Below are 18,167 nucleotides of genomic sequence, written 5' to 3'. Positions count from 1 at the left end.
CGCAGTTTTTCTTTCGCTCAATGCATTTCCCGGATGTTGAGGGCAATAAATTAAAGAACTCCCACTTATCGCTATTTCGCCATCACAAAAATGAATGATACAAGTGATGTGAATGGTTTGCGCGTCGCTTTCGTTTCGTTCGATAAGATGCTGCCGCCTTTGCAATCAGCTATCCTGCACTGGTATCGTTTCACGCTAGAAAGAGTTTTGCTTATCTTTGTTACTTATCGTAACAAGCAAATAATAATTCGATCATTAAGCCGTATGTTTCGATGCTTCTTTGTTGGATACATATTTTTCATACATTTATCAATTCTGCTCAATTGTGAAAACTGAACCTGGTAGCTGACTGTTTTTAAGATGTGAAAAGCAGTTTGTTCAATTTTCCCGTTTTCTCAAAAGTTATCGGGCACAAAACCTTGTTGATAATTTGAAGCTAAATTGAATAACTAAAATGACTACAATTTTCGGCTCAATATTTGATGAGTGAAGTAAAAATTGAATGCATTCGCCAGAACACCTCCTGCATTCAAATTGGATTGATCGCCTTCAAATCGGATTATCCTACACCGACTAATCGAATGCAAAAGACATCAGTTCGAACCTTGGCAGTGCATCAACTTGAGTGCAAAAGTCGATTCTTAAGTCGCTTCTGTCCCCAACCCCACGCAAAAAGTTTTGTTTTAAATTGTTGCTTAAAAATCATTGTTATTATTTATTGTTTTTAAATATCTGGCCACGCGGCTTTTATAAATCCTAACAGTAAGTCTTACGAACTAGAAACATGAAGTCTCAACCACTGGACAATTGGAACATCGAGTGAAGGGATGATGCGTCAAATCAACCACTGAGACTCAATTATTTACCCACCCGTATTGGTTTCTGCTATTCCCGGTCCAGTTCCGGCCCAAACTATGACCGCAACGAAAGGTCCTGATTTCGGATTCAAGTGGCCAATCGAAAACACATCCACTGTTCGGTGACTTGGCACTGATTGGTGCTACCATTTATTCAATTTTATGCACGATTACCTTCGTCGACTTTGGCACAACAATCAAAAGGAGCCCCGTTTGATCGCTCGATAATACTCGATCGGTTTCCGGAAACAGTGTTCGTGGCGCGGGGAGGCTTCCTATTTACAGACCAGACCCAGTCAAGGCACTAAGGATACCACGAGTGGTCCGGACGGTCCCGGCAGGCGATCGAAGCTACCGTTGCCATGCGGCCATGGACCATCGTGGCCGGATGTCCGGCATGGGCGGTGCCGGTGGCGTAGAAGCTCTGATAGTGGCCCGTGTACGCGGTCCCCGGTGGCGTGAGTGTGTTGGGTGGCGGCAGCGGCGGAGGAGGTGGTGGCGGGGAGGCCGAGGACGACGGTGTGGCCAGTTTGTACTTGTCGGCGAACGATGACGGATGCGGCGCCATGTAGGTGGGCGCCCCGAGCGGATTGTGGTGATGGTGGTGATGATGATGATGGTAGATCGGACCGAAGCCACTCGGGTCCGATGCGTACGGTTGGCCCAGCATCTGCGAGCTTCCGGCGGCGTACGGCGATAAGGATGCGCCCGGTGACGCGAGCGAAGGCGAATGATGGCCCACACCATTCAGGGCCTGCTGTTGCTGCTGCTGATGGTGCTGCTGATGGTGCTGATGATGCTGATGATTGGCGCCACTATCGGTGCTTCCGGTGCTGCTGGCGTTACTCGCGTTACTGCCGTTACTGGAGCCGCTACCGGGTGATTGGTGCAGAAGATGGCTCTGGTGTTGCTGATGCTGTTGATGCTGCTGCAGGTGATGCTGCAGATGATGCAGGGCCGATGGGTGTGCTGATGGATGCATCGAAAGCACGGTGGTGCCTACCACGGGTCCAGGAACGGAGGAACTGACGGCGCCAGCGGTCGTCGGCGCTAGTGACGAAACTGCTTCAACCATTTCGCTATCCTCTGTGGGCCGCAGAAAGCCGCGCACAATTATCACCCACGGCACGGCGTTCGAAAGAGAGAGAGAGACATAGAGAGAAAGAGAGCACATTGACGGGTGTGAATGCAATCGACGGGACCGCCGACAGGCGATGAAAGTGATAGTGGCGACATCTCGACCACGGCTAGCGAAGAGGCGGTCTTTTGGCCATAAATCGAGCATAAAGTCGGTCGCGCGGCGCACTGTTCACGGTTTACTTCCTTCGCGGATTATTGGCACGCGTGCACCGCGCGGATCGCTGCCCGGGGTTGGAAGTGGAAAAAAAGGCGATGGCAACCGCCAGGAATCCGCCACTTCAAGAGGCTCCAAGTTTTTAACGATGCGGTCCCGGGTGCGAAGAAAATGTGCAGCCAGCTTTTCATCACGTCCTCGTCTCCGTCTCTTTGGTCGGCCACGGTTGGTTGCGTGGATTGGTTTTATTCCCAAAGTGCGTCTCACTCTGCCTAATGGCTTTGTTTTCGACGCACGAAAAGTGGAAATACAAATCGTAAAAATGCACCACAGAAGCAGAAGAAGCAGCAGGACACACACGAAAAAAAAACACATTAAACGGGAGAACCATAAAAATCGCATCGCTCAAGTTACGTACGGACAGAAAAGTGTGGTTCGCCGTTTTGTTTTGTCACCGAATTCCGGGGAAAATTCAGTTTCGGAAAATGCCCACCCGACGCGGGACGAAAATTGCAGAACGAGTTATACGAGTGAAAAATTCAAACTTTTCTCACTTTTCACTTTCGGGCCAATGGGTTTTGGGATTCGGTACTTACTCTTGTTGTAGCTGGAGTTGCGCTCGTTTTTCAACCGTTCGCTCATGGCCGGAGCCGATCGTTCCTGGGAGCTGGCAATGGAAAAGGTAAAAGAAAGAAATAAGAAAAGGCACCACGGCTGCTACAAAATGCTGCTGAATGGCGAAAGGTTTTCTGAATATGTGACAACGAAATGATGATGCGCACATTGTTGTGCGCTGCGTCTGTTCGTGACCATGTCGCCACCTTCGCTCGGATCCTTAAAGTACGAATCATAAGTGGCTGACAACGGTTTAACCGTCACTGCACTGTTCGGCGCATTTGCAACAACCGCAATTCCGAGAATGATAAACGCGCGCTTGCGGAAGAGTCTACAAATAGATTTTTTACTAGAATACCCCGTGGCGTTGTTACGGCAAATATTAGGTTGGAGCAAAAGAAACCTCTTATTTTGTCGATAGATGGCTGTAGTGATCGATATCTGGTGAAGTGTCGATCGTAATAATTTCATGTTTATGCTGGCCCTGAAGGTGTCGCCATTCAGTTGTGCGTTGCAGAGTATTAACGGGGCGAAGAGAAAATTCGGTACTTTTAACTGTTTTTTTTTTCTGGGATACAGGTGAAAATGCAAGCCTAGACCATTGTTATTCTGAATGGTATTTACGGTGCCGAAACTTCAACAGCTAATTACGTGCCATTTTGGTTTCGTCAATTCCATTCAGCCTTTTTTGATGTTAAAGATGCATCTCACATAGACAGGCCAACCGCCAGGGAGCTAAATATCACAGTTTTGAAATATTTGTCCAAAGCTGAATTGAAAAAGAAGCTCGATGTTTGGGTGCCACACCAGTGAACACCGTAGCACACGATAGATCGAATTTCCATCTGTGAAGTCTTGGGGAAACGGAATGAATTCGACCCATTTCTTAAACGAATGGTCGGATGGGGATGAAAAATGAGTCACATACGACAAAATCGTGGTCAAAGTGTGAGCTCAAATGATGATCGCAACAGGATTAACGGCCAAGAAGGTTCTGCTGTGTATTTGATGAGCCTTGAATGGGATCATTTATTATGAGTTGCTTCCGTATGGCAAAGTACTACATTGAGATCTCTACTTCACACATCGTTTAATGCATCCAAAACAGTCTGGACCTGGGACCAACAAGCTTGTGCTCTAGTGAAGATTGTGAAAATCGCCAGTAAGGATCAAGACTTTCGTTAGAGGGGCCATTATGAAATTATCTTTTCAATGGCAACAAATTATATAACAAAACGGTGCATAAATCGGGCAAAAATAATGGATTTCTTTTGGTTGGAATGGAACATTATGTAATGAAACGAAACATTTCGAGTTCGAGTCGAATATGTTGTTCCGATTTATGGCACGCCGTTGGGCTAATTGCGTCACAAATTGAAACATATTCCAACAAAATGTTCACAAACAATCGTCGAACGATTTGGTGGAGATAGCCAACGTGGTCTTCCACATTCAGCTGGCCCCAATAAGGAAACCATAAAGCTGCTCGTCGGTTACGGATTCTCTTCTCACTCACTTTTGAAGTAATCTCGGACTGCATTCAACAAATGGCCGCGATCAAGCGCAGCCATCGAGTGCACCATCAATCGGCTTGCATCGGGCACTAGGACCAACAAACTGGGGCCAGAAAATCAAACACCGTTTGATTGCGCCCACTTCTGCAGTATCGCTCAGACACGATGGCGGGCACCAGCCTGTTGCTTATCAGAATCCCTTGCCCGCCTGTTGTTTCATAATCGGCGATTTGTTTACCAAAAATGGTGCTGCTGGTGGCTGCCGATGCCCCTCGGCGGCCCAGATGATGGTACAACGTTTCGTTTGCCACAATAAACCAAAAACCGATCGCACGTCATCGCGATCGCTTATGTGGCGGATCCTGGATCCCGCACAGCGACCCAGCATATGCTTCATATCCGTGGCCGCTGGACAGCGATCGAGTTTCGGCGATGGCGATAAGCTGGCCAGGGCTATACAGGAAAAGATCACACCAATCACACAACGATTCGGTGTAATGGATATTGCTCCGCTCCGTGGACTCGGCTGGAACTTTGGCCAACATTTTCCTCAGCCGCGCGGCGCGCTCTCACGCGGACACGCGGGAATGTTTGAAAATTATCTTATGGCCCCGGAGTCCGCAATCTGCTTGGGAGCCATAAACAAACGATTCCGGGTGGGGTTTTCCGTTATGATTTACTGTTTGTTTAACAGCCCTCACCCGTCGGTGTCTCCGCTGGCGGTGGTAGCATAAAACGCCGGTGATGGCCAACCCACTGCTGCTCACCAACGCTTATTTTTGGGGAATCCGCCCATCCCCGAAAGGGGTTTCTTTTTCTACGTACGCCCGCAAACCTCAAGCAAGTGGTAAATATATTGATTTGAGTGGACCACAAGCGATACGCGGAACGCACTACTGTATCCCGGTTGACCAGCTTGGAGGGGAACCATAAGTTTGGAATTTTTTAAAACCCTCCCCATCGCTGACCCTTCGCTCGTCGGACGCTGGGACACCAATGTTTACCTGCCTGTTACGGGCCATTTAGAATGGTAGCGAAACGATGTTTTTCAATAAAACACCATTAGAGATGGAGCGAAAAGGTGCCCGAAGACTCCATTTGGCCTGAGATCTGTCCAACGAAATTTTCCGGAAAGCCGTCAGTTGTTGCCGGAGAAATTATCATAAAATAGGAACAGCCTAGTTTATGAGCTGCCAGTGCTATGGTTTTTTGGGGAGACTGCGCTCTCCTTCGCCATGAGTTATGCTGTGGTTATTTGGGTGGCTTTAAGCAGAGGGATGGCGGGCACCGAAGTTGGCCAAACCCGATGCCAATCGCGAACCGACGTAGTTGGTGAGCATGAGAGAAAAAACACTTTGGCAGAAATCTGCATTAGATCAGGTATGGTCATTGCTATATAAAAGCCGCAGGATCCGGACATAAGGGCGCTTGCGTTTCTAGCTGGCATGCCGACGCCGACAAGGATTGGCTGCACAAACAGGAGGACCTACTGCTGCTGTTCCGCCATCTCTGCCATGGACTAGACCCGCAGCTGGTGGCGTAAATGATGATCCCGTGCCCACGGCAGCCACACGCTTCCGACTACCCGATCGATCGGATCCTCGACGAGAACCTCTTCCTTTACGTGCTACCGACCGTGGTGCGCCAGGATATCGTAATCCACCACCGGGATCGAGCACGCTGATCCGTAGCGCGTAAATAAAGCACGCCGTAATCGAGATCGGAAACTCGAGAAACCTCCCAAAAATAGCCGAAGAACGACCGGGGCCAGGCCGGAGAAGTCTGACCGAAGAAGTGAGGTCCGAAATTTGAAAAGTGTTCCCTCGCCCCGTTTGATTGCGACGGAGGTTGGTGGGTTTTTATTTTCTGTGTTTTGCGTCTCGGGGTGGCCACTTTACCCGCACTTTGTTTATTCGTTGCGTTCCGGTCCGAGATTGGCCCAATCGAGGCCGAGGCGGACATGTCGGCCGCGAGCGCCAATCGTTAACAATCCGCTTCCAGTTTGATGCAATGATTAGGAGCGCTGTTTATTTATGTTTCTAATAAAATATCGATGAAAGCCGTACGTACGCACGCGAGGCCTTTTCTCGTCGAAGTCAATCGACGAAGCTGCCTACGCGCTTTTCGTTATGGCACCCGGGTGTTGGGGTCTTTCGCAACATCTGGCGGGTCTGGATGTTGCCTGCGGCATGGTTTGCGTTATCGCGGGCCGCTCATTAAGGCTCGGATCTTCGGTCACCTCCAACGGGCGCGGGAATGTTGGTGAATGAAATTGTTTGAAACCAATTTCGATCGCTTTCCTAGTGGCCAGTGTCGATGGATGTAAAATGGCCGTTCTCAGGAAAGATTAAAATAATAACTAACCTGCTTGAGGGTGATTTTGTTGGAAGAAGTTTACTACGAGCAATACAAGTTTACTACATTAAAATGACAATCGGGAGAAACACAGCAGAAGTTGGTGAACGATGTAAGCATGGTTGTTGAGCCAAGACTATGGCCGGCTTCTAAAGATACTCATTGAAAAACACAGAAATTAGGCTGATCAAAATGATCCGTTGAGATTAACATCCAATGGGTTTGTAAGTAGGAATAGTGAGTTATTACCACTAACTTTTGATTGCGATAATTCTTAACAATTTTCTCTCCCGATATTGGTTTCATTTTCAGATTTACATCTTATCGATCGACGTAATGTTTGTCAATTGTTATATTCATTTATTTTATTTTAGAACTTCATCGAAGTCGCACGAGAATTCTCAGTCTCCAATTGTAGTCCTGGAACTAGTAACGCCATTGTTCTTCGTTACATTGATACCCTCATCGGGTCATACATTATTCCATTAAGCTGTCTTTTCCCATCATTTCTTCCGATCAAGTAGCATGGTTTGTCATTCCATATTGTTTCAAATCTTAAGAAACAGAGAAAAGGCCTAGAGATACTTGGAACTTCTTCGTCGCCCTGTTCAGAATGATAGAAAATTGGAAATTGCAAAGCCTTGCTTCTACCCCATCAACTTGGAACCAATGAAACAACAACTCTAGCGTCGTAGCCAAAGATGACAGAAGGTACGTGCCATCGCTCACCCGAGACCGTCGAATCGAAGATGGATTATCCAAACATTCTTCGACCATGTTTTCGCCCACCGCCATGGAAAACCATGCTCTCCGTCCCAAAAGGCTGATGGATGCGTGCGAAGCAAACGAGCATTGCATAAACACACCATAAACGTTCGATTTAACGATATCACCTCGAACGGAATTTATTCGCCATCCTTGGCCACAACAGCGCCCGCGCACGAGTGCGATGAGTCGAACGAGGAGCACGATTTTCCGGAACTGTTGCTGCCAAGATTTACCACCCCGCAAGGCTGTGTTAATCAAATCGCTTAGCCTTCAAGAGCGATCTCTCCACTAGGTAGCTGTCCATTCCGATGGAAAGCGGGAAAAAACTAAACTTCCGACACGTGTTCGTTTACCGGAAGGTCGCCTATTTGCTGGCGTGGAAAATTTATGCCCCAAAACACGTGATCGTTGGCCTCCTGAGCCTCCACTGCGCGGTGCGCGGTGGTTGCAATGTGCATAATTTAGTATTTAATTAAGTTCACACTTCCACCGCTGACCAAGCCGAGGTGACAAACGAACTTAAATGAGGGTATTACCCGCCAGGGTAATAATGAACGCAATAATCTGGTGGCATCGGCGGGCCTTTTGTGATGCGGGTAAAAAAGCGTGGCCCTCAGCATCATCAGCAACATAAATAAATTTCGTGCTATTAACATAAACACAAAGCGGAGATCGCTCGAGGGGGACATCGAGCGGTAGAGATCGTAGTGACATCTTGATCGTCGCTTTCAAAGAACTCCACTCCGGTCCGGTTCCTTTTATTGCGATTCGGCGACGATCTTCGTCCGTCGGCACGGCGCTGTTTATTTTCTATTGCTCGCGCTCGCGAAAACAATAACAAAAGTGTCGTCGGCACAGAGCTCACAATGCTGGGACCGCCGGCCCGCCCGGGGGTCCCAGAATCACACTCTACTTCCCTTACTTCTTCACCGCTTGGAAGCAGCTCGAACGTATAACTCAGCCAGTAAACAAACCCACGATTGCGCGCTGGGTCGGTTTCACTTCGGTTTTATATGCATTTTTAAGTCGCTGTAAATCAAATGGGTCGTAAGTGGTGGGCTGTAAAACGGTTACCGTCGCCCCTTCCGCCCCCCCCGGATACCTACTCCTCGTTGGTTTCGTTGTCCCGGAATCCTTTCGCGAACGGATTGCTGACGATCTTGAGCTGCGTTACCTAGTCGGGGAAGGGTGAAAAAAGTGAACAATTAACAACAACATTCGGACTAAAAATGGGGAGGGCTCTCAGAGATCTTAAGAGGTCCGCTAAATTGGCCGCAACACACTGCTCCATTTTCATTAACTCGGCGCACGGCGCTTGGCGCTCGGCGGGCGGACGCAAATCAATTATGAAACTGGAGCGAGAGCGCGAGCGCGGGAGATGGAAATTTATGAGCCCTCCGCGCAGCAGCAGCATCCCTCGGCTTGACAAGTTATGCTCTCCCGGGGGGGATGGAGCGACAATATCCACATTCCAATATATCTTTTCTACTTTGTAATATCTGTCAAAATATTTTGAACCCATTCATTACTTTTAATCGCCGTGCGCCGGGCGGCTCGCCGTGACACGGAAAACCCGCGCCACGTCACGCACCACGCAGAGCACGGTCTGTCACGAAATGTGACCTCTGCGACTTCGGGTTGGTCGTGCCATTTCGGTGGCTGTGGTTTTTTTTGTTATGATTTAGGCGTGCTTTAGAATTTACGATTACACGGAGACACATCACCCGCCGCGCAACAGGATCGCTTTGCATGTCCACGCGCGCTCTCGCTCTCTCTCTCTCTCTCTCTCTCTGTCTGCGTGTGCCGCAAATCGTTCGGCGGTGATTTAGTGAGACCCGCGGGTTTTATGGTGGAATTAAATCCACCCACAGCATGTTTCGGGTGGGTTTTCGGTTTGGCAAACCCTGATCCACTCGTTTGACGCTGGTGTGGGTTTATGATGATCACCGCGATCTCTGTATCGTTTGATTGTGAAACGAATCACTTGAAACGATCTTGAAATTTGACAACGCGCCCTTAACGCGTTCCATAATGCTCACCATGTTCACAGTGTGGCTAATTAATGTGAATCGAAGTTCGGGTTCAAACGGTGAAGGCATTCCCGGCATATTCCCCACAGACCAGTTGGCGACCAGCATAGCGACCTTTGCCAGATCATGCGCTCACTGTGAAGCGTCAGCGGAGCAGCATGATCGTTATGCTGCCCCGGGTTAAAGATAAACATTAAACAGACCGAACCTTTTTTAATCGTTTGTTTGGTCGTGCGTAATGGGAAAAGGATGCTGCTGTGCTGCGGCCACTGCTGCTCATCGGGGCCGTGTATTTGTACTACGATGTTGCGGGACCCGCTACGACGGGAACCCCGAGCAGTAAACACTCGTGGTCAACGCAATCATAGCCTCCACAGCCACAGGCCCTGCACTCTTGCGGGCTGAAGTGACAGACTTAGTGAACTTTCTTACCCGTTGGTTCTGGTAGGCCGTCACCGCCGTGAAGGATGTTTCGGGAAAGACGAACGTTCGGTGCGTCAGCGTATCCCGTTCGTCCTTGACGCCGTTGCGCGTGTAGAAGCACACGTGCAGCCGCGGCTGGTAGCGATGCATCGAGTTCAGGATGATCTGAGGATGAGAGAGAGAGAGAGAGAGAGCCTGAAGTTTGGGAATGGCTTTTCTAAAAGATGGGGCTAAATAGGCTCTCGCTTTACTCACGTGCCCGTTATCGTCCAGCTGGTTGTTGGTGAGCTTCAGCTTGTCGAAGGAGATGGTTTGCTTCATCCAGGTGGCACCGGTGGCCGGCGAGTCGGGATGGACGCTGATCCGTGGCGGGGAAATGGGGTCCGCTTTTCCGGCCACAACCCAACTGGAGCTGTGCGTAATGGATCGATAGGTAAAGTTATAGCGCCTTTTATTGAACACCCGTACGGTTGGTATCCTGAAGCCTCAAGTTGTTGGGGAGGTGATTACAGGTTTTTTAAATTTTTGGTAAGCTTATGTTAGGACATGCGGACCTTGCTGGACAGTTGATGAACTTTGCTGAACTTTTCGCGAATTGAACAAATTTTGCTGGAAGTTAAGTGGCCCATAATTATTGGATTTTCATTACTCGTAACCAACTTTGGCTGCCTTTTTCATAATCCAGGGCACTTTCTCAACCAAATTAATAATCCAAGGTTTTGCTAGGAATCGTTCCAAACGTTTTAAACGCGTGGTTCATCTAGTGTTTGGATTCTGAAGATGGGGTGCAAAATATCGATTACGGCCTGTAATCTATAAGCTGTCCTGTTGAAACCGAATGTCGGCCAAGTTTTCAGCTTCAATTTCGCCGAAGAACCAGTCAACATTTCACGGACGGATGCGGCTCTTTCTTCATTTTGGCATAAAAATGGGCCGATGATGCCGTCGGATCAAAATCCACACCAACAATCACTCGTTTCGGGTGCAATGGCTTCTCTTGCTCGACGTGTTGATTTTCTGAGGGCCAAATAAGACAATTCTGCTCATTAACACATAAGCACCGAGATGGTCATGAGCTTTCCAAATTTCATACAGTTTGGAACACTTTGACTCAACACTTTGGAAATAAGTTATTCCTATTTCCCAATTTTCTGCAAGCGTATAGCGCCCCGTTTTTGTAAATGTCAAAATTTTAACAAAATTTTCACAATTTCCAGAATGAAGTTTGACGTTTTAAAAGTTAAGTAATCGGTAGTATAAAATCCAAACACGTGATGGATCATCCTATTTGCACGACTTGAACTGAAGTACTGATGCATGCAAATTATGTAACGTCACGCTCGTTTCGCTCATGTAACGCTCACTTGACAGTGTTCAGCACAGTCATCAAATGTAATATTAGTCTCATTATGTTTTTAGTCTAATGTCTATTCTAACGATGTGGTATTAGTACGGGCAGCGATGCGTTCAATTTGCGTTGTTACGCTCGATCGTTAGCGACGCCTCATCCCGTTACGCAATGGACCAGATAGCTGGCCGTTACCGATGCGTTCGATTACGTACTGTGCCCCCTCCGGCGTCCAAAGCGTCATGCACAAGTCACAACCAATAGACACAAACACATGCATGCGTGCACGGGCGCGGTCGCGGGTTGACCGAAACTTCGGCCGCATTCGCCGGCGGACGGTCCCACGCGACGCCACTTACGTGTGGAACGCGTATCGGTAGCGCTTATCGTCCAGCGGCACAAAGTCCATGATCATGAGGTACTCGGTGGCCAGGCTCAGCCCCTCCACCCGCACCTGGAAGGTCGGGAACATGCGGCGGCCCGCCTTGGTCACTATCATCTCGGTGCCCTGCTCGTGAAATTTGTCCCACAAGTGTTTGCCCTCGAGCACCACCACCACCGAGCCGAGCGTCGGATGATAAGGCTTATCCGGATCGACCGTGGCCGCCACCTTCCGCGCGGCCGCCGCACACGGCCCCACCGCCTTACCGCCGGCCGTAGAAGAATCTCGCCCGTTCGCCGCCAGGGCTGGGCGCCCTCGTCTACTAGCGCCGTCACCAACATCACCACCACCACCAGAAGTATCGCCGTCACTACCACCGGGATGTCCTTCGTCCTCCTCCTCCGGACTACCCGTCTCGTCCGGCTCACCCTCGCCCATACACACCCGCTGTCCGTCGGTCGCCCGTGGAGACGCATTCTGCGACCCGATGGTGTGTCTCCGGGAGGCTCTCGTCCGGACGCCACCAAATTCATCTCCGGCCCGAGTGGCTTTCGCCGGACGCGCTGCTACCAGCGGTTCGTGGAGATTCTTATTGCTGCTGAGGTCATTATTGTTGTTCAGGTTCAGGTTCAGGCTGGCGGACAGATTGAGACTGTTGAGGTTGGGGCCCGCCAGAGGATGGCCACCGTGAACCGGCGAGGACTGCTCGCTGTCGCAACTGATGCTCAGCTGTTCCACTTGTTCCAGCGGGTTGTACTGACCCTTGTTGGCATTCTGCAGGCAGGCTGTGGATGGAACAGAGCACACGATATGCGTTACTTGGGTTTCCTCTTGGGTTACTTGGGTTGGGTCAGATCCGGAGGTCAGCTAAATATAGAAGGCTCAGGGCAAGGATAAATCATCTTCCCATTCCCACCCGTTTGCGCAGAAAAAATGGCCTCCCGTCTTGCGATCCCCCCAGGCCTCCCCAGGTCGGGATATTTGGTCGGCAAAAAGTGCCCGTCCCGCCATCGTCATCATCACTGTCATTTGCGCGGTCGTAAATTCAGCACAAATCGAAGTACGGCACGGCCCCACCGCCACGGGAGTGCCGCGTCTAGACGGTGCCACCGAGGCAGAGAAGAAAATTGAAATAAAGTAGACCTTCACCTAAAATCCGGAAAAACGCAAAACGAGTAACTTTCGTTTACCGCTCCGCGCTCCGACGGCTCCGGTGACGTTCGTCAGAAGGCACCCCGAAGGCGGCGGAAAAATTCTCTAACGCAGCGCCATTAAGCAATCATCGACCGTTTTTCACAGGTCATAAAATTTTGACTGGCTTGTGCCAGTCACAACTTTGCGTGGTTCCCTCCACTGGTTCGCGGAGAGGCAAACCCCGAAAAAAAATGAACAGCGATCAAGCACAGGAGTTAGAACCGCTGAACGTAGGAATGCCGCCCAAGTACTTCGGTTGCGGCATCCTTAAAAGGGAGCGAGCGCCGTTACGTGAAGCAATTTGCTGTGCGGTTCTGGTTTTGTGGCGCGTTCTCTGGGCCATATTTTGATGGCCCAGGAGTTTATGAGTTTTCCTGGAATGTCGCATCCGCAGGTCGCGCGGCAAGCTACCGAAAGCGTGTCCAAAGTGCTCCCAGATTTGGAGATTACTCTAATTGCTGAAGTAAACGAATCAGTTTTAAGGGTTTTGTTTCATTTTCTTTGGGTAATTTTCGCCTTGGGAAATGTCTGTACGCTGACCGTTGCAGATCTACGATCCTGTTACCTTAGGGCTGTTTAACTAAAGTTCTCCTTACTCCGTCTGAAAGGTTCTCCGTCGGTTCTCCCACTTTCAGTGCTTTCTCATACTGCACAGTGCCCTGTGACTTCTCTAAATTATGCAATCGGGTGGAATCTAATTGATAGAATAATTGTAGCGTAAAATTACTAGAATAAAAACGGAAAATAAGACATTGGACAATGGACATTTCGATATATTTCTAACACAACAAAACCTTGACTCTTGACATTCTGGTCAACTGTGTGGATTTTGGGGCATCCCAGTAGGCGTATAAGAGAAGCCAATCTAGAAGCCCAAGAAGAATCGACGAACGCTGTTCTAACTTACTTATTTACAAGTATCCATTGATCGTCAAAAGTGGTTCGTGAAAAATAACAAAAATTTCAGCGTCTCCGCTCAGTGGATCGATTCTACAACGTTCATTCTTCTGCTTTCCGTACGGGCGACACCATGCAAGAAACGAAAATCACAAGATGAGCACAGAAACAAGGCGCATATGGCACTGAAGAAAAGAGAACCTCGGCCTCGGCGTGGAATGTGAGCTGGAATTTCGTCGAATTAGTGCAAAGTCAGTGCAGCACCATTAATCAACCCGTTCGACAACGGAGCAACTGGAGCGCACGTGGAACGGCCCCGTTCCCGGGCGCCGAGAGCTCGTACCGTCCCAAAACACGCCATGGCCACATTTGCGTCCCGTATCCTGCTCCGTAGTTCCATCGAATTTTCCATCGTCCGTGCAATGGCACGGACCGCTTGCTACGCTCGTATTGACAGCGTTCTAACAGTGACGTAGAAAATCCGCAACAGCAAACGCGCAGCGCCTACTCGGCCATCAATCTCGAGCATCAGTCGACAAGTTTCGCCAACTCCTTTGCGGGCGAAAACACCGAGAAGAGAAACACCGTACCAGTGCGAGGTGTGAATGAAATCGGAAAGTCCACACCCGGTGGGAATGTGGGACAACGTTCGTTCGGCCGTAAAGGGATTGCTCCAAATTGACAATTAGTTCAGCACGATTTATGTCCGCCCGCCAACCGGGGAGTTACGGGTGAGCGCGATCGCAATTATTTTAAATTAACAAGATATAAATCTTGGCCTTGGCGAACCGTACATCAAACGAAGACGGAACGCGCCGGTGACAACCCCTAACTAGTGCCTGAAAGGATGGACAACCGTTACATACAGTCTTTGGACGTTCGATTCGCGAATTCCTTGAAGATTATGCCATTTTGAAGTAACAACATGAGTTGATCAGTAAACTATGCTTCGATCACCCCTTACCGGGACGCTGCCTCCCGATACCATTTGTGTACTGCCCTCTGGGGTGTAGCTCCTCACTCAAGTCCGCTTGTTATTGCAGGCCATGTCAACACTTCGTCCGACTCAGCCCGACAGGTTGCTGGTGGCGGTGGCGTCTTCGTCCTCGTCGTCGCGGTTGTTTGATTGTTTTCATTGGTCAGCGTACAACAACACGGCCACCAGCGAGGAAGGTGTTACAATGTGTCCTGCGTGCCGTGCCCCGTCGACGGCTGAGTGTCTGGAGAACCGATCGACCGATCCTTGGCGTACGCACGGGCACGTGCCCCGCGGTCGGCAGATGTCAGCGTACCGATGATGGCGCAATTGCGGCCCGCGCGTTAAACTGTTGGTGGAGATCCTTTCAACGGCGCGTTCTCATCGTCGGAGCCAGACCCCTCCAGTTACAAATGAGCGTTGTGATTTGCGATCGCGCTCGGATTGCCGTCCCGGAAAGGTAGCTGACCTCCGACGACGGGTGACGAGTGAGCCCGATGGCGGGCGTGTAAGTAAGTGAACCTGCCCGATGATGATTGATTTAAAATGACCGTTACGGTTGTCACACACGTGGCCACGCTAACGACGGAATGCAATTCAGACATTTTTTATAATCTTTCTCAACAAACGGAACGCAACCTTTTTGGCCGATGAACGCCTTCCGGTGAAAATGTTGCGATTGACCCAGACCCAGACCCAGAGACACTTTTCACACGCAGCCCGCATCTTCTCGAGTGTGAAAATGGTTTCCATACGCCACCGCTTCGTGCCCTCCGCTTTGGCCGCCGGGCTTCGGGTTGTGGTCGGGTCGTGTCGGGTCGCCTCATAATTTACAGTGTCATGTCGAAAGCAAATATTTATGTTGTAATTAGTCGAGTGTTGCTGCTCCTGTGCGCGGTGTCTCCTTCGTCCGTCGTGAGGTCGCTACGTATCTGTCCAGCGTTGCTCGTTTGCTTCCAGTTTTCCCGTTTCTCCCTGCGCACCCTTTTCTTTCCTCAGGCTCTGTGGCCACGCATGTGTTCCGCTCTGCCGATCGTATTTCGCCCGCTCGTCGACTCCGGACCGCATACCGTAAACAGTTTGGGAAGTGGGAAGATTTTTTGGGTTGTTTGGTTTGCTTTCGATAACGAAAGCTGCAGATTCGCTCAGACGGTGTCACGGATGACCACGGACAGCCTTCCGGGTCCCCGTTCCCTTCCCGACGCATTTTCCGAGACACTTTTCACGACTCTGATCCGAGCATCGTATTTGGAAACAGTCCGCTTTCGGCGATGAATTTATTACATGTTTTTATTTCCCAGGACGCCGGACTGCCCCGGAATCCAGACAGCGGGTGCGGTCGATAAACAGACCACTCACCAAATCGGGACCCAAAATCGGTTGGACTTTTCCCGGAACGGGTCCGGTGAGTTGTGGAGTTTTCGGCTAGCGCACCGCGCAGGCACCCATCAATTAAGCACCGGCGGACAGCGAGCGCGCACAGCTCCTTCGATCGATCGAGTGGCCAGGTCGGGTCAGCTTGGTCAGGTCTCGGACTTGACGGTCGCTGTTGCGCCACCGTCGATCCATGCTGGGCCGCAGTAGTAGCCGGCTCCAGCTTTCAACGGCGTGTCCGAAAGCGGACGAAATACTGCCTTCCGGTAGCCAGTAGCTGGCCCCCCGGGCCAATATTTTGCCGGCCGGCGGACACCGGTGCGGACAGGTCTGTGGAAGATTTGCGATTGGCGGGGCCACTGATCCGGCCAGGTTTTCGATCCCGATTTTTTAACCGAGTCGAGACGATCTGATGCACTGCGTGGTGATGTAAACATAAGCTCTGACGGTGAGCGGTGACCAGGACGAAACCCGAATAATTTGTAGCCGCCCGTCCCGTCAGGCCGGCCAGTGTTGGATGGTTTCTTGACAACCGCGGGACCGGGGAACACCAAAGGTTGACATCATAATTAATTTATTCGTTAAATCATCTTGCCCGCGCTCGTGGCCATAGGGCGTGATAAATCGGTGCTGCTACGGCGAGTGTGTTTAATTGTGTTTTGGTTTTTACATTTCTTTTTTGCATTCCTGCAGCGCGCAAGCCAAAGAGTTATGCCCACTGGCTGGCGGCTGTCTGACTCCCTAATTAAGAAGATTATTAGAAAACGGTAACCGAACGGGGGCCACCAGCCGGGGGCAGAAAATTGGAGCTCGCTTGATTGCGCCCCCGGGGCCCGAAACGAAGCCCGGTCGGTCGGAGAGCGGCTCAGAAATGATGACTCAATTAATTAAACGATGCCTCAGGCGGGCCCTGGCTGGGAACATTCCGCGGCCAGCAACTACCCGACGGCAACGGTGGTGGCGGCGGGAGTACTGGTACGCGTCCATCATCCGCGCATTTACATGACGTGCCGGCTCGGTTTGTCACCCGGTGAGGAAGCTTGCTGGGTATAAAAATTGGCTATTAATTAAATCGCGGGGCGTGTGCACATTGCATCAGCGGCGGCCGGTGAGCGGGCAGGACCGCAGCCCAGGCCGCGGTCCAGCGGAAAAGGATCAGAATAAATCATGGCTGTCAAAACACGTCCCATTACGATGCCACGATGCCCGGCCCGGTAATTGTAGTCATTACCGGTGGCCGGCTAACGAAGGTCATCCTTTTTTTCGCGCACATCATCTTCCTGCTTAATTTCAAATGGACAGATCGGAGGCAAACCTCTGTTTTATTCGATTTGATTCATTGCACGGGCTTCCGAATCGGTGATAGTTAACTCGAATGACTTTGCTTTAAGATGTAATTGAATATCTAAACTACTCGGCAGTTTAAGGAAGAGATTCTTTTGCTATTAAAAAAATCTTCAATATTCAAATGTTAGCTCCAGAGAGCTTCAAGTTATCGGAAAATATTCACAAATTTCGACTGACATTTAAGTGTCCCCGAGTGGGCTCTTGGCTGTGCATCCCGTTTTTTGCTGCTAACCGAAGAAGGCTGTGATCAACAATTTCCCCAACATAAGATTGGTGCTTCAAAGTGAGAAAACCCATCTCATTATGGCCCACGAAGCTCATCTCACTATGCAAATTGTTTTCTGCCAAAAGGTACTCCTTTAAGATCTGTAAGGATATGGCCCTCTAAACGTAGTCCATAGCCCGTCGGCCGGTAACTTACCTTCCATCGCCTTCATCGGATTGGTGCCATTTTTGTACGAAACCGGACTCCAGTAGTCGATGGCTGCCGCCGCCGGACCGTAGTGGTGTAGAAAATCCGTCCCATTTAGGTCGGCCGGCATGGTCGGCATGCTGCCGACGAGATTGGTGTAGGAAGACTCGTGCAGCATAACTCCCGGCGGCCCACCGTCACTGTGCCGATGGTGCCCGTTCGCGTAATCAAGATGGTGCATCATTGTGGAGCCGCTTCTTATCGCAATTATTTGAATCGAATTAAAAAAAAAAACCCTTCGTAGAAGATCTGATTGAATCACTGTTCACTAAGAATGTTGATCCGTTGCTGCATCCATCGTTAGCGGCCACCGACAGCTTC

General features: G+C 50.1%; 1 protein-coding gene across 1 annotated transcript; it reads right to left on the bottom strand.

The window, feature by feature from the left end:
* Window positions 1-1,161: 1,161 nt before the first annotated feature.
* Window positions 1,162-18,030, bottom strand: LOC131212576 (T-box transcription factor TBX1). The gene is made up of 8 exons (XM_058206491.1): window positions 17,796-18,030; window positions 11,564-12,371; window positions 10,112-10,268; window positions 9,866-10,021; window positions 8,510-8,577; window positions 2,748-2,818; window positions 1,649-1,943; window positions 1,162-1,534 (listed from the first exon to the last, which is right to left on the bottom strand). The coding sequence occupies exons 1-8, from the start codon at window positions 18,028-18,030 to the stop codon at window positions 1,162-1,164; spliced, it is 2,163 nt and encodes a 720-aa protein (XP_058062474.1).
* Window positions 18,031-18,167: the final 137 nt, after the last annotated feature.

Source organism: Anopheles bellator, chromosome 2, assembly GCF_943735745.2.
Source record: "Anopheles bellator chromosome 2, idAnoBellAS_SP24_06.2, whole genome shotgun sequence".
NCBI lineage: Eukaryota > Metazoa > Arthropoda > Insecta > Diptera > Culicidae > Anopheles > Anopheles bellator.
This window is presented reverse-complemented; position numbering and strand designations above follow the sequence as displayed.

What these genes read in the sequence shown, in the direction of transcription:
- LOC131212576 (XM_058206491.1), bottom strand. Translation starts at nt 18,030, where the DNA reads ATGATGCACCATCTTGATTACGCGAACGGGCACCATCGGCACAGTGAC. An exon ending in TCCGATGAAGGCGATGGAAG is followed by an intron (nt 12,372 to 17,795) that starts GTAAGTTACCGG and finishes TTCCATCCACAG; the next exon opens with CCTGCCTGCAGAATGCCAAC. An exon ending in CAACTCCAGCTACAACAAGA is followed by an intron (nt 1,944 to 2,747) that starts GTAAGTACCGAA and finishes TGCGGCCCACAG; the next exon opens with AGGATAGCGAAATGGTTGAA.